General features: G+C 37.2%; 1 protein-coding gene and 1 non-coding gene across 2 annotated transcripts; one reads left to right on the top strand and one right to left on the bottom strand.

Annotated features, from left to right (window-relative positions):
- Positions 1 to 328: 328 nt before the first annotated feature.
- On the bottom strand, positions 329 to 400 carry TRNAG-GCC (transfer RNA glycine (anticodon GCC)). The gene has a single exon. It is a non-coding gene; the product is annotated as a tRNA-Gly (tRNA).
- Positions 401 to 3,332: 2,932 nt separating this feature from the next.
- On the top strand, positions 3,333 to 4,977 carry LOC114731579 (GATA transcription factor 5-like). The gene is made up of 3 exons (XM_028918784.1): positions 3,333 to 3,585; positions 3,686 to 4,015; positions 4,099 to 4,977. The coding sequence occupies exons 1-3, from the start codon at positions 3,370 to 3,372 to the stop codon at positions 4,795 to 4,797; spliced, it is 1,245 nt and encodes a 414-aa protein (XP_028774617.1). The 5' UTR covers positions 3,333 to 3,369; the 3' UTR covers positions 4,798 to 4,977.
- The last annotated feature ends 12,075 nt before the right edge of the window (positions 4,978 to 17,052 follow it).

Genomic DNA, 17,052 nt, shown 5'->3' with positions numbered 1-17,052 from the left:
GCGGGTAGGTTACCAAACTGATGAAGGCTCCGACACGCACACAATGATTGATGCCATCCGGATATTGTGGTTGTTCGCCACTGATTAATTCTGAATACTGTGAATAGCAATACACTTTAGGGAGTTGAATTTAGCAGTAGAAGCGTTGCCCCCTTCCCTTGCTGGGCACATGTAGGATATATTCTGAACAGCTTTTCATAACCCGCCAGAGGGATTGCTATCCCCATGCGGGAGTTTGACTTGTTTCGTATCACTTCCTTTGGGGTATTGGCGTGTTGCCGTTCTGGCTTCCATTAAAAGATTCAAAAGCATTAAAAAAGCAGAGCGATGCACCAGCCGGGAATCGAACCCGGGTCTGTACCGTGGCAGGGTACTATTCTACCACTAGACCACTAGGTGCGTTGTTTTATATAACTGCATTATTTTCTCTTTCGACAACTAGCAATATGTCTCGTTTACTACAGAGGATGGGTGAGTTGGATTGAATCCACGTGTTCCTCGAAAGAGGTAGGGAGTTGCGACAATAGAGGAGCGGTTCAATGTGTGCGTGTGCATATTGTGGGGAACTTAGTGACGCGTTTGAATTCGGAATGCGGTAAACTGCTCATTTGATGGGCGTTGCAATGGCCCCATTTGTGATATTTTTATCTATTATTCTGGAAAGATATCTGGCTTAGTATATTGCGCTTGTAATGTTACAATTCAGAAATATGAGAAAGTAACTGGGCATGCGGGCGACACCCAAATCATGAAAGATCACCAAACAAATTCGGTGATGGGGTTGCTTTGTATTTGAGGAAAACCGTGTTCGTTGGGCTTTCGAATTTGAAAGTGAGATGAAGCTAACATCCATCTATATATTATGCTTTACAGCTATAAACTTCCGATAATGGACGGGTCTCACAACCGGGAAAAAAAAAAAAAAAGGAAAAGAACAAACCATAAAATGAGGTGCCCATGAAGGTTAGCAGCAGCAGGAAGTGGCGGTTGGTGTGAATTTATGGGAGCCACCAAACCCGCTTCTGCATAGCTGTGGGTGAACTCGGGAATTAATGGGTGCCTTGTTAGTTTCTTCGACCTCGTCATTGATGATTTCTTGCATTTCCTTAGGTTAGTGGTTTGGTTGGAGGAGGAAAGCGGAACAGCAGCCTTGTCATAAAGCAACAGTGAAGGGCGTCCAATGCACAATACATGAATAAATTAAATTCATGAGTGCTGCTCTCCTGCTGGGTAGTACTCACATTTACAAAGCTCACCGCACTTAATTATTGCACCCTGTCTTCGTTTAATTTTGTGCTGAAATTGCGACCACCATATCCAGAATCTTGTGCCTTTCCAGTAGACGAAGCCCTTTTAATCATTCGTCCCTTTGCATTTTCATGCCATCTCTCTTGATACTCTCTTTTTGCTTACTATATCCTCTCCATCCCAACAAGCTTCTTCATTCATTGAAATGCTTAGTTACGCATCAGGCCCACCTCGTTATCAAATTCACCGCCCCCTCTCTCTCTCTCCCTCTCCCCCCTTCAAGGGCAGCAAAATATAAGATCGAGATGAGCAGTGAGACCTAGCTAGGCTGTAGAACTGCTGAATGCTACTCCTTATCCGTTGCTTTGAATGGACAAAAAGGCTGGTGAGGAAGAAATGTGGGGTTAATTTACACCTCAATATAAGCAGTGAGTGAAGAAGATTATATATTGTTTTAATTAACGGAAACTTTGCTTTTCAATGTTCGCTTTGCTTGCAAGGCATGCCCTGTCCTCAACTGGATTGCATCTATCCCTCATCATTATCCCCATAATTTCTTTCCCTCTTTCCCCTTTTTGGCTTCTCATTTCTCGATTGTTTCAGCGATCTCTTTGTTTCTTGGTTTAAGAATTACAAATACAAATAGGATGGGATGGAGGCATCGTGTAATATGCCATGTAGCCGTAGTAATAGTAATTAGTATTTGATTATTGTAATTAGTTAATTAATTGGGCATTGGAGTTGCCGTTTGGACAGTCCACCTCTCATTAATTTTGTCCCTTCCCCCCTCCCTCCTCGTCTCTTCTTTTCTTCCCACGTATCAATTAGTAATGATCACTTGCTAATCATCAATTACAATCACTCTCCCGCCTCAAAATATTCAAGTTATTCTATCAGCTCTATGCCTTTTTTTAAAAGAAGAAAAATAAACATGATGATGCGCCTTTCCACCACCATCTTAAAAATATATATCGATTTTAAAATACGGGACAAAATTCCCTTTACAGGCCACAAAAAAACGTACAGGACAAATTGGTCTAAAGATACTTCATACTCCTGGCAACATGATAATTGTTATAATTTCAATTTACCCTCTTTTTAATTTAAAAAATAGGCGCACCGTAGAATTACTATAAGTAGTTGAAAATTTTTAAAAGATATGCGGTGTTATTTATGTTAAGTTTTCCATCATATTAGTATTTTTGTTAATTAATTTTGTTCCTAATAAAATAAAAGTTGACGGGTGGGAGTTGATGGATTTGGTATGGAAATATGATGGGAGAACACTGGGCTCGTTTAGAATAGTTTATAAATAGTTTTTCGATCATCATTTACTGAATACGAGATAAATATATAAAAGAAGTTGTATTTCAGCTTACGTAAAACGTGTTTATAAGTGATTTGAGTCGTTGATAACAAACAAAACCACTATTCTTGGTTCGAACGTGTATTTGGCTGTTTGTTTCGGACATCCAAAACACACGCCTCACAAATGCATCAAAGAATTTGGGAAATGCTCATATCCACGCAACAAGTAGTTAAGGAAATCTTTGAAATCAAGAAAGGTTTTGGGTTTATAATAGTATCTGTTTAACTAAAGTGTGAATCCTGTTTTGCTGCATTGTAAATATAATATTTTATAGATTTCACAGTTTATAAATATTGGTTTTGGGAATACAGGGACGCGAACAAAACTAGCAAGCAAAACGAGCGGCGTTCATAGCGGTTAGGCAAACGAGGGAATTTAGTCAAAAGAGCCATTCCTAGGCGGTCACCATTTTTGTTCTCTTCTTATACAAAAGAAGGAACCCACGTCTTGTAACTTATTCTTCTTTCGGTACGTATTTTATGTTGTTAATATATTATCTGCGTTTTATTTTATTTATCTTAGGAATTGACGAAATGAAATGGATAACCTGCCCTTCCTATTTTGCGGCAAAAAGTGCCTTAAAAGGATATAACGGTGTGTTGTGGAGGAAAAGAGTGGTGGACCATGCCCATGAATATATATGATCAGAGTATCAGGCATGGTTGGTTTTTGTAATGAAGCGTATCCGTTCCATATAAAAACGTATTGGATCGTATAAAAACAATAAATACATGGTTAAATACACGTTATAGATGGGGGGAAGAGAGAGGGAAGGGGGAAAAGTAAAAATGAAAAAGCGAAAGAGAAAGAAACGGGCACTTTGTAGTAATTGGAGCATGGACGCTTTCAGCCCTCATTCAATGCTTTACCAAACTCACCATCATCTTCTCCTTCACTTCCTCCCCTTTCCTCCTTCCATTTCTCACCTCCCAACTCCCTCTCCTCTTTACCGTCTCTCTCTCCCTCAGGTACTCTCTATCTCTTATGGTTTTCCAAATTGAAATATTAAATATAACAGACTCGTGTTTTTCCTAAAAATGTGCCCTTTTTGTGGTTGGTTCTTTCTAGGCCGAAACCCAAATGGAGTGCGTAGAAGCGGCGTTGAAGACCAGTTTTCCCAGAGGCGCGGCCGTCAAACTTGACCCCCTGTCTCCTGTAGATGACTCCTCCGCCTCCTGTGTCCCAAATGCCGCCCCTTCCGACGACTTCTCCATAGATGAACTGCTCGACTTTTCACACTTGGAAGAGCCATTCGAAGATGAACAACATCAGAAGCCTGACTCTGCCTCTGTTTCCCCTCCACCGTTGGACCCAAGTCGTGAAATTTCTCACTTTACCTTCCCTTCTTCTGTCAAAGACGATGTTGACTCCTTGCCGTCTGGTGAACTCAGCGTTCCGGTACTTTGCCCTTCATTTTTCCTACCCGTGAACTCGTCTTCGCTGTTTCTCATCGTAATTGACGAAAGTTCGCGTTTTTGTAGGCCGATGATTTGGCAAACTTAGAGTGGTTGTCTCACTTTGTCGAAGATTCCTTCTCGGTAGGTTCCGCCGCGTATCCCGCCGGTACTCTAATGGGAAAAGCCAAGAGCCATGCCGAGCCGAGGCCCGAGCCGGACAGCCGTCTTTCGACTCATCCCTGTTTTAAAACTCCGGTCCCGGCTAAGGCCAGAAGCAAGAGAACGCGAACCGGCGTTCGGGTCTGGCCTTTCAGGTCTCCATCATTAACCGAATCATCCTCAAGCTCCACATCATCTTCCTCCTCCTCGTCCCCCACGAGCCCCTGGTTAATTTCCGCCAGCGCAGCGCCCGAGCAAGTTTGCTTTGAGGCCAAGCCGCCTTCGAAGAGACCGTTGAAAAAGCCGGCCCCAGAGGCTGCTGCAGGGACCGGCGGAACAGCGCAGACGGCACGGCGGTGCACCCACTGCGGGGTCCACAGGACGCCGCAGTGGCGAGCCGGCCCGCTGGGAGCCAAAACACTGTGCAATGCGTGCGGGGTCCGATACAAGTCGGGACGGCTTTTACCGGAATACAGGCCAGCATGCAGCCCGACGTTCTCGAGCGAACTGCACTCGAACCACCACCGGAAAGTGCTGGAGATGCGGCGGAAGAAGGAGGGAATGGGCGGAGGCGAGTCCGGTCTGGGTCCGGCCACGACTCCGGCGGTTCCGAGTTTTGGATAAATATTTTAATTTTAATTCAATTTTAATTAGTGTTAGAAATTTAGGAGGACAAAAAAATAGTAGCAGGAGTAGGTAAAAATGAACGAGAATTAGTTTAAATTTTTTTCCCCCTCGCCGTGGCGTCAGGCAATTAAGCATTTGTAACGGATTAGGCAGATTTGATATTCCGATGGCTTTTTTTTAAAAAAAAAAAATTGTTTCAAATTTTTAATTTGAGAAGTCGAAAAGGAGATGGGGGGAGTGAAGCGGGGAAGGAGTGGACAAAGATAGATATTTGTTGAAAAGCGTGGAAGTGATGAAGGGAGAGAGAAGGTGGGGTTTTGTTGTGTTTGGTGATGTGCGTGTGACGTGTGGTGCTGGGAAGTGTCTGCTTCGGGAAACCCAAGCCTTACTGCAACCTTGCTTTACGCTCACGAACGCTTCCAAGTTCCCAGTTCCATCCCTCTCTTTATTCCTTTCCGTGTAAAATACTTGGCGTCTTCTCTTATTTTGGAGCCTTCAAATTTATTCAATGGTGTTCGTATTTCCGTGTGAAGCGCGAAGCTACCCTTCCATTCAAAGCAGTTTGGAATTTGGGTTGCTCCGCTTCCCCACCCTCTCTGTTTCCGTTGTTTCTCACAGCCCCACCTCCTTCTCTAATGTGCGCACCCTGTATGTACTGTTATGTTGTACTCCCTCGCTTTATCTGATCCTCAGTTTTTCTACATTTTTATTTCTATTTTAAAATTTTAAAATTAATTATTACTATCCAATTCAACAACGAAAAACTCCGGTATAAAATTTATTTATTGGTGACGTGGATGGCAGCTAACGGTAAAGTCCTTAAAACGGTGTGCCCCAGAAAGAAGCCCGTTCTGAAGATAGGAGTTTCGTAGTGTTGGGGCTGGCTGCGCCATCGGTAAGAGAATCTTCCTCCCTTCTCCCTTGTTCCTTCGCCGGGACTTGACCGGGATATTCATCTTCGTCGAGGGGCATAATGTCAAAGCTCCCACTGAATCACCATGTGTCTGCTTATCGGTTAGGAATAAAAGCAGTAATTTCGTTCAACAGCATCCTGTTTGATGATCACGAGCTAAATTACGCCCTGCCTTCCTTCTTGGGAAAAATATGAAGGTGGTCACGATTCCGTGCAAAAGCGGTAACTAAAGCAAAAAAACAGGGCGCCCTGAGGGTGGCACATTGTTTTCCGACTGCTGAATCAGTAAGGTGTGATTAAATTAGAACAATATACGCACACGTCACGTATTCATTATTAGTTAATTAATTAGTGATTAGTGATTAATCGAACAAGGGAGGGGAGGGCCTGGGCATGTGTTGTGAATCTGCTGCGGATCGGTTTGTCGATAAAAGCGATGAGCCCAACAACAAGGGAAGGCGTTGTCTGGAATTAAATTGGTTAGCAGCCGTTTTTATGACAGCGATTTGCAATCCGCCGCCGCTTTTACAGAAACACCCCCCCCAATATCCTCATCTAATTAACTAATTTGAATATGAGCTAAATTAGTTAATATGATATGTATTTTTTAAAAAAAAACACTTTAAGCATCTTTCTTAATTTCTTCCTTTCTTTTCCTATTTAATTATTGTTGAAAGAATATCAATGGGATTATTTTTAAAAAAAATTGATAGACTTGAAATAGATCTTACATATAAAATTAATATCAATTTACTAATTATGTCGTATAATTAGGATGGAAAGAGTATTTTCTTTTATTTTTGTTCTCTATATCGCATCCCACCCCATGATCTTCATATTTATGAACATTCATATGACTCATTTACTTCAAAAAATATAACATACCATTCATAATTTGATATCACGGTTGGTTAGACCTTTTGCTTGTCATATGTCATGCATAGCCATATAGATTGTCCGCATATTTTATTGTATGGTTTATTATGGAACCAGATGCTGCTGCACCTTCCAGTTTCTGACATGATCGTACGGTTAATTTAAACGCTGACATCTCACGACGCGCGGTGATGCCTCCCAGGCACAACTTCACACACAACGTTCCAAAACCAACAAATTTGAAAAAGGCAACAAGATTCGTTGGGTTTAGACTTTTCTTTTTTTGGGTACAATGGGCTTAGACTTCTGAGTCAGATGGAAGAATTCGCTGCCAACGTCTAGGGCGATGGCAAAAGTCAGTCTCAGGATCTCATGTCCATTGGATGATTCATGTTTCTTGGCCAGTAACAAAATTTAAGAATGATTCATGCTATGTTATCATTGCAAGACAGATTCAAAATAATATATAAAATGTATACAATCCAGATAATATAAAATGAATCATCTTATCATAATACAGGGAAAGACTTTAGATTTAGAGTTACCTCTTGCCATAACTATTGCTTAACTCTGGGATTTAAGATAGAAGATGAGAACTGCAAAATAGATTTGGGGTTAGAAGAAAATAATTATTCATTATTCAGGTCTCTTCTGACTAGTAGAAAGGCACAGTGATGACAACTGGGATCAGCCGTCACCAGTTAGGGAACCTCAAGAAGCAGATAGGGTTTTTCTCTCACTCAATATATCGCTCTGAAATTTTCAGCCGTCAAAACCTAAAATGTAATTCTCACCATTAAAGTAAATACAATATTAACTGAAAATAATAATTCTACTGGGCTTGGGCCTTATCTGATCACGGGTCATACTCAGGACATTTTATTAATTCCTAATTAAGTACCTAAATAATTTATAATAATAATAAAATATCTCACAATCACGTCCCAGGTCCAAATTGGAATTCTTACTCAACATCCATTTTCCATCATATCCTCGTTCCAAGGTGTGTACATATATATATCGCCAAATTTTGTTTTAAGCTCATTATAAATCATCAATAGTGCCATTCTTCTGCTTTAACCTAACAAGAAGGGCGCGTTGGGTTTTGGTTTGATTTCCATTTTGGTTCTAACCCACAAGTTTTTTCATTTCTTTTGATGCCTCACTTTAACTTTTATTTAGATTTTTTTTCCGTGTGATGCCAAAAAAATCAAATATCATCCTGTTGTTAACATCTATCTTCTATTAAAATATGTAAATGAATATTAAAAACTATAAAAGAAATACCATGGGACGAAAAAGATGTGTGAAGTGTTTGTTTTTTTTCTTTGCCCCCGAAAAAAGGTCGCCTAGTACCCGGAATGATGAGTCGCACAACTTAAAACCTATGTGCTTAAATTAGCGGAAAGTATTTCAATAGAAAAAAGGAATAAAAATAGAATGTAGGGAACATTTTACCTAGTTATTTTGATTCTTTGAACGAATTAAAAAAAAAAAAAAAAGATACTTGTACGGGACATTCATAATAGCCAAATATAGTGATTAGTGCCGCACATATAGAAGCCGTGTCCATTTTAGTAGGTTCATGCGCACATCACCACTTTTAGGCTTGCCCAAAAAAAAAAAAATCACCATTTGTAATATAAATAATAGTAATAATAAGCATAAAAATTTAAAAAAAAAAAAAAAAAAGAGGACCCCCCGTTCATGAAAGTCTGGTCACTTCTTCCCATTCAGCAGTCCACCCTCAACGCACATGCCCTGTGCTCAATGCCTATCCAATAATAATCACAGCTCATCGTACATCATATAAATGATAAATCAATAAATATTATCTGCTGGTAAAAAAAATCAATAAATATTATTGCCACAAAATAAAGATCAATAAATAAAACAAACATGGCTAAATCAAATACCAGGAATTGCATTAATATTTGAAAAAAGAAAACTCCAATGAGTTGATTCATTCACAAACGTTGACGGTAATAACTCATTTCTGTTTACAAATATTCCAGCACAATCTTTGGAAGCCCAGTATCAGCTGCGGCCCAGTGTTTCCGTATGTTAGGCCCACAACCAATCCCAATTAGACAAAATATTGGAAGGACCATTTCTTGAGCTCTGAAGGTTAGTAGGCTAGGCCCAATCAAGAAAGTGGACATCTTGTATGCCTTGGAAACAACTCCACAACACCAACAGGGGTTGGTCCAAGTAGTAAGCGGCTTGGTACCGCTTAAATGAGGTTTCGAGTTCGAGCCTCAGCGTATGCAGAAAGCTCCGGTGAACTGGGTGGGCAACCAAAAAAAAAAAAAAAAACAACTCCACAACCCCAGATAATTGGACACTACGTGATTCTGTGCGAGTTTTCATATAAGAAAAGGAACAGAAAGCACTCCGTTTTAAAAGGAAATAACAAAATTATAACAACGACCATGTTGTTCTTTGAAAAAAACAGAGAATATGTTGTTATAACTAGTTATATGTTTTTAAGTAAGAGTTATCCATAGATTCCAAGAAAGAGAATTAAATATAGAGCTCCCAACAGATTCATATTTACGTGTTGAATTACGTTATTTATAATTACACTTGCAAAAATGGTTAAAAATGTTAATTTAATTTATTATTATTATTATTATTAGTTTAAAGGAGTAAGTTGAGTACTTTTAAGGCGGCGAATGGGCCTCGGTTATACAAGAGGGATGGTCGTTGCCTAGTCCTTGTTTGTTACTAATATAATAACGCTGAACAATTTTACGTCATAATTCACGAATGTACAATTTTATTTGGAGGACACGTGTTTATGCATGCAAAGCGAACGGGGAATTCGCAAGACGACTCCGTTCATCACGTGACTTCACACTCCGGCCGGCATGCTCCTCCTGTTCTTGATAGCGAGTTTCATCAAATTCAAATCATATTATTTGTTGCTTTTAATTAATTACACGTATGTCCCTTTTACTTTTTGACGACGATGAAATAACTTTAAATAAGACTTGAAGTTACTTACAAATTGGGAATGAAGAAGCATTAATCATATTAAATTAAATTTATAGATGCATGCATGCCGCATAAGTTGACAGCAAGAGAGGTGAATTTGAAGATCATGCGTTGAAACCTGAAAGCAAGACTTCAACTTTCTTCAGAGAACCATCACTGAGTTTGAAAACATTAACTTTTTTAAAAAAAAAATTTAGTAAGAGATGGGGGATTTATTTGTTGTTGTTGGGAGTGGACAAGGACGGATCTCTCCAATGTTGCATCGCAACTACTACCTGAATGATTGGGGTCAGATGTCTCTGATGAGTTGTTCAGACCTACCAAACCATTTCATACAACATGTTCCGCTGCAAACGCCTCCAAGCTTGTCACCCAAACATCCTCATCACAATCAAACACTATTCTTCTTCATTCTTGTCCTCCATTCCTTTCCCAAAGGCTTTTCCGCCTCTTAATCTCTCATCACTTCCTCTTCCACCGGTATCCCACTCATCATATGTCCTCAACTCTCCTCATTCAACTGTAGTTTTACCCACCCTTGATTTTACCAAATAAACTTTGTAATCCTGTCCAACACCGCACAGTTCGGGAAATCAGCAGGCCAGTTGTAAGTTCAATGGCAAAAATAAGAAACATTTAGTATTTCTTTTTCAACACTCAACAAAGTATGTTAATCAATCAAGTCATGTGTCAATTCAATCAAATAATTCAATTTATATACTATATATATATATATTGGAACCACTTAAAAAAGTCATTAAGTGAAATTTTTTAATTAACAATATATCTAAAGATTTAGCTTTGGATAGAACTTAATGACATCGTGCGATTTATGTAACCGACCCATTGAGTAAGATAAGGCTTTATCATGTTGTTGTGTATATATACAGGAAGCACCAAACTATTTGACAGATGAAGAAGGAAATATGCATTAGCCAGTGCTAATCAACGCCCTCATCATTAATTGACAAGCGCCGTGAAAAAACCCATTAAGTCCACTTTTGAAGGACGGAGACAAAAAGATCCTCACATTCACGTTAATTATGATGACAGCATTATATAAGGAATAACGTAACCCACACATACACACACGCATCTATATTTATAGGACGGTGAGGTAAGACTGAGCAATGCGTGAAGTAAGAAGCCGAGCCCAGTGATTCGCCCAATTAAGCTCCCGCAATAATTTCTCTTACTGAGTTCATAAGTAAACGTATTCAAAGGGTTTTAGTTAGTGAACCCCGTTTGGGTTTAACTTAATTAATTATTTACTTGTGATATGGTTTATCAATGGGAAAATATCTAAATCATCTTCCTCATCAACTATATGTCAGATCAATGGATATATCTATGCAACTGACAATATTTTACACATATATATATATATAAGGATCACTTTGATTAAGTCATGATTGTTGCAAATGGGTTACTGAGCAAAATAAAAATATTAAGGAAGGGCTAACCAAGTTCTTGGAAGCGCTGTTGAGGATGAGAAAAGTTCGTTTCTGGAGATTTTGGTCGAGTACATACGCAATCGCTAACTTGCTGCATCTGATATTGCCAGCATTCTTGAAGTGCAAGTATTAATTAGACATTTAGGGGTACTTTTGGTATCTTTTATCTCTACGGCGACTAAGTCTTTTTCTTTTTTTTTTTCCCAAAGGGGACTCGGAATGTATCTTGTTTGCATTTTGAAGAGCATAAAAACGTGAAATGATCTAGCTCACCAAACAAGGCTTAAAGTGTCTATATGTCATTATTGTCGATAGGGTTTTGACAAATAACAAAAGCAAACGTGGAGATTTTGATTTACTGCCCCACCTTTGCTTTTGAGAAATGATCGAAACACATGAACCTCGTAAGAAAAGCGTCTCGTAGTTCAATTAATCCCATCACGAATAACGAACGAGAAATCTTGTTATTATTCATTAGGTAAAGGATGAAGGGACGTGCCAACGACTACACCAGCAAACTGTATGTATATCCTGCAACGTTCAATTGTTATTTTATATGTACGAAGACAGATTTGGCATGTTGCCTAAGGAAACAACTCGGTTTCTTCTCCTAGTTAAGTTAAATATATAACATAAATCATTACGTGTTTTGTGTGCACCTGTGGACTCTCTGAATTAAAAATGTCAAGTTCAGGCATTTAATTAGCCTGCAATGGACGAAAGCTGCAGAACGAGAGGATGCGCGTCAGCTTATATATCTGATCTTTTCAACAACCACAACACAAGAATATAAATTTTACAATATCCGAACACTAATTTGATTCATTAGATGACCATTCAGGATGTTGAGGACCAACTCAAAGCTTGATTTTAGAGCTCACCGAACACGACAACGACATGTCCATCCATCTTCCTTCTGGCATCTAGCTAGTTAGGCATATCTTTTTGGCCAAAAATTCATGTCTGCGACTTCAAATGCATAATAATTAATCTATAAATTCGGCCTCCTTCTCCCTCTCAATCAAACGGATAATTATTTTTAATTGAAAGCCTGACCTCATTAGATATTGATGCGTTATAAATTAGTAGTTAAGTTTGCTATATATATATATATATATATATATTTTGAGTCACAGACTAGCGTAAGCACCGATCAACTTGTCAGAACGGAGATTAATTCAATTGATATGGATGTGATTATGTGAGAGAGCTCACAGACCACGAAAGAAAACAAGGGGTGTTCAAATAATATATGTTTTTATAATAAGCTGACTTTCAAACCGATTACGATAATTAAGTTAAAAAGGGGATTAGGATGGAGGCTGCGGATAAAGAAAAGGTCGTTGTCTCTCACCTAATCACATATACATGAGATTGGCATAGACAAATTCAACTTGAAGCTCATATTACACACGAAGTGGTGGGCTCCCCCACTAAATATCTTCATATGTAAATCAGCTGCAGACTAGCCGACCACGTTTTGAACAATGCCATAAAATATGGTTCCATCGTTGCACTTTTTTTACTTCATATATTACAATGATCGATGTGCATATGTTATAGTCGTGAAGGTGCTAAAAGCATCCCAATTACAGAAGAAATTAGAGGATACAATATCATAGATAAGTAATTTGTACTGACCTGTAAAACCCATAGCCCTTGTAATGAGGTGGAAATCCCCAATGATATATAACTTTTTTGGGAGAATTACAACCCACATGACCAATAAATATATAAATGTTTGTAGAGAGTGCAAATAATGGGAGATTTTGAGAGTGCGCAAAAAAGACGCAAGTTACTGCACCATCTGATGGTGGTAATTCTAGTTTATATTCTACAATGGAATAATGGATCTCTGGCTAGTTTGTAACTTCATTTCCTCGGATGCACGTTAAAAAACATGTTAATAAATTTAATACTTATCTCCCATCATCTCTGACTTAATCATCACTATATAATAGGAAACAACTGATTACTAAAAGCTTATAAGTTTGGTCTCTACTCAACAGCTGGCTAATTAACTTGTGGCCTGGGATCTATTGCAGTCCACATATAAAATATCACATAGGACTGTAACAATCTGTAATATACTTAATAATTAATTAAAACTAGTTGCTTAAACTTATAACCCAGTAAATGATTAATTAATACATACCAATGCTTAATTATGAAAATACTCCGATAGAAGGTTCATAGAAAGGAAAGAAAGGGATAGTATAATATTGCAACAAGATTAATTAATTTAGTGCTTTGACGATGGAATGTATATACAAATAATACTGTGAAGCTTTTCTTGGCAATGCTCATGGCTATGTCAGTCACATTGGAAGAGATGTGCATCCACAGAATCGACTTTTTTTTTTTCCGCCTTTGTCATTACGTACGTAGACTTAAACAACAACTTCTAAACATAGAATAGAATTATGCACCAACCCCAATTACTATTTTCTTTTCTTTTCTTTTTTTACCAGGGAGATTAATATTTTCATTACCCCTTAAGTCTTTAACTTTTCATTTATTATTTTATTGCAATCATATTGCCTCGGGATTCGGATCATGTGCAACAGTGCAAGCTAATAATTAATTAACCTCTCTTTCAGAATTCATAACGGAATAAATTCAGAATAACTGAATAACTTAGACCCTGTTTGATATTATTATTAAAATCACTTAAATCGAGACAAAACTTATCATTCATATTTGTTTCGTATTTTATAAATCATAATTGAAAAGTTACTCATATAAGTCATTCTAAGCAGTCTTTTAGAATCCTTGGCATCGATCTAAGAGTAACAAATTGTATGTAATAATCAAATCATCACCTTTCGGAACATATGCTGTGCTAATTAAGAATGTTGTCGAGTGGACAACGTACTAATAATAGTCAAGCTTCGGGATGGATGACTTTTAAACAGCGCAGAATAGAGAATTCAACGACGCTAATCAGCTGCTGCTTTGTGACAACGATCTTTATCTGAAAATTAAAGGTCCGACGACGGCGGAAATAATATTACTTCTCATGAGAAATATCGTCTTTGTGTATTCCTTTTACACCTTCGCTTTCACACAAGAAGTCAGAAGAGGACGTTTATCATTTGCATGGCTGGCTCTGGCGTGACAAGTTGGCGTTCCTAAACTAATATTACCTTGTAATTTGAGTAGATTAAAAAAATTTGTTATATTAGTTATTTATGATAAATAGGTTTTATTTTTCCTGAAATATCCTTGCTAATTATGTATATCAGTTAAAACTATCATTTGATAGAATGAATAAATATAAAAGACAAAATGGATTAAAATAACATATATATGATCGAATTAAATGTTATTAAAAACCGGAGGCAATATTACAACTATGCACCAAGTCAAAAGTGTCGGAAACTCATCCTCTGAATTTCACCATGTCCATCAATTAGTTTTTCTAAAATTGTGTTTTCAGTTATAACTACAATTGCTATAGTGCCAAGGAAAGGTATCTTATGGTTATATTTCATGAAAATTCAGATGCGCGAGCTTCAGAGGATTATTCGGATTCTAAAATAGTCTCCTTATTTTTCAGCCAGAAAATAATACTATCTCTAGTCGTTTGTAGACTATAAACAAAATTTTACAAGTAAGACTATAGTTACGGTCAAAATGACCAAGCCCGTACGTTAACATCCTGCTGGTTTGAATCACCAGCTTGCTGCTGGAGTGCTGGTCAACTTTCTTCTCAGAAAAAATAAAAAACACAGCTAGTTGGCTTTCGTATTCGGCCCGTCGTTTTAGTTAATTACCGATCGTCTAGTTGCACGTGAAAAAAACAAATTGTCTGTCCTTTTTTTTTTTTTTTACTTTGACAACAAATTGTTTGTCAAACTACTGCTCAAACGAAATTGTGTTTGTACCTACGTAACGTCGTTTTGGTTAAATTATGCTGGTACTGGTATTGCTTCTCTTTTCTCAATAAAGTTCCTTTATGCAGTAAAATTTATTCTTCGCAAATTTAAATTTTAATGATTCAAAGAGATCTCACTCTAAATCCAAATATCACATTAATCCTTTGGAAAAATGCCGTCTCCATCAAGTTAGTTCCTTTCATTTTATTAGTTCAAAGCATAATTTTTTCCAGGAATTTCTTCTCATCAAATCAAAACTAATATAATTAACACAATGCGTGATTAGATTGATATCACAATCGCCAATAGCACATTGCACACAGTAGCGAGTTAGGTAAAACAGAAACTATCCAGGATTCCAGGCGAGGTCATGCCAAACCATATTATATATTCAATTAATAATAGATAGAGTCAAAAAAGAAAATAAATTAAAAATAAATGAGAAGGAGTCAAGATCCGGCCAACCATTTTTTTAATACAAGGGGCCATCGAGATTTTCATTGATATTGAGGAGAATAGTGAAGTAACAGCGATATTTCGTTTAGCTAATTTATATCACACTTGTAAGTACTCTGTAAAATTAGAATATGAGATGAATGACATTATTTATGATGAGTGATGAATAATATGATCTGGTGTTAACTACTATATGTTGATGGATATCTTGATTTGAAGGGCCCTACGACCTGCGAGAGTTATTTGATTTATTTTTATTTTTTCTGAGTTGAAAAACCTTCTGTGATTGTAAATAGATATACTATTTTTTTGCCCCGAATTATAACAACTCTATTTATACAGTGTTGGACCCTCACATTTAATTTAATTTGCTTCCATATTGGATGACTCTTGGGTAGGTTTCTGGTACTTTATTATTTTGTTTTGGCTCAACCGCTCAAGAACCTTTCTATAGGTTTTCATAGAGTGGCGGAGAAAGTGGTCCTTCTTTTCGAGTACAGTTTTCATTATAAATATGTGGCCGGGTCTATAAATTTGGCATACTAGGTCCAATTTCGCATTACACTGGCTAATTTTAATTGAGGAAGAAGCTCGCATTGTGAATAGTATCTTTGTATTTTAATTTGAAGGCTCCTTCATGTCCGCTTCACTTTGGAATTACGTCGTTCTCTTGCCTCCGACTATGAATGAAGTAGCTCGTCATCTCTCTGCTATTCGGTATACCGTGTGTACAGTCATATGTGGTTCTTAATTATACATGCGCAATTCAAATATACACTTAATTGAGTTACTTAATTCAAACCTAATCCCTCGTCATATGATTTTTTCAAAGAAAACGCATGATTTCAGTGTCAATTATTCATAATTTAATTGTGAAGTTGTAGTTGTAAATAAAATAATGCAATAAAAATAAAAGTTGACTATGAATTTGTCTGACATAACTCATTGTTGGTCATTTTTTATAGAAGGTTTGAATTTAAGATATAATATTAAAAGGTAAAAATATGTATTTGATCCTTTAATTAAATGTTTCAATTTAGTTTCTTAGTTTTAACAAAATATTTTTTTAGTCCTTTCCCCCTAAAATCTTTAATTTTAAATGATTTTTTTAATAATCATGATTATTTTGAAAATAAAACTTCATATATTAGTATTTGAGAATATTTTATCAACATTTAAGATTTCAATATCATTTTTCTAACAGTTTTATGATTAATTAAAAGAATAAAAATATGTTTTTTAATATTAAGAGACCAAATTGATATACTGTGTAAAATTAAAGAAGGAAGAGTATTCTTTAGCCTATTTGAAAGAATCGTTTAAAAATGTATATTGTGAATAAAATTACAAGATCTTCGCAAAAACTTGGTATGGTTAAGAGTTTAAAGAAGAGGCAATGCCCAAAGTTGGAAAAAATGCGGAGGGATGAAGCGCCGTTAACGCCTAGTTATAATTTTTTATTTTTTTTAAAAAAAAAGCACGGTTAACGGGAGAGCGATCCCTCAGTGAGGGGCCACGTGTTGAGTTCTGGAAGCCACCAGAAAATGAGAAGCTTCCTTTTGCTTTTAATATTTCATTTTTTTTTTCAGGTAAAAACACTGTATCTCGTTAGAACTTAGAACGTGGGAGCAAGTAGCAACCAGCAAAAGCCTATCTTCCTGCTAAATATTTCTGGTCA

The sequence above is a fragment of the Neltuma alba genome, unplaced genomic scaffold (assembly GCF_004799145.2).
Source record: "Neltuma alba isolate B1F8T4 unplaced genomic scaffold, ASM479914v2 tig00012838_pilon, whole genome shotgun sequence".
In the NCBI taxonomy this organism is placed as follows: Eukaryota; Viridiplantae; Streptophyta; class Magnoliopsida; order Fabales; family Fabaceae; genus Neltuma; species Neltuma alba.
Note: the sequence above shows the minus strand (reverse complement) of the source record. Positions and strands in the feature narration are given on the sequence as shown.

What these genes read in the sequence shown, in the direction of transcription:
- LOC114731579 (XM_028918784.1), top strand. Translation starts at nt 3,370, where the DNA reads ATGGGGGGAAGAGAGAGGGAAGGGGGAAAAGTAAAAATGAAAAAGCGA. An exon ending in ACCGTCTCTCTCTCCCTCAG is followed by an intron (nt 3,586 to 3,685) that starts GTACTCTCTATC and finishes GGTTCTTTCTAG; the next exon opens with GCCGAAACCCAAATGGAGTG. An exon ending in CTGGTGAACTCAGCGTTCCG is followed by an intron (nt 4,016 to 4,098) that starts GTACTTTGCCCT and finishes GCGTTTTTGTAG; the next exon opens with GCCGATGATTTGGCAAACTT.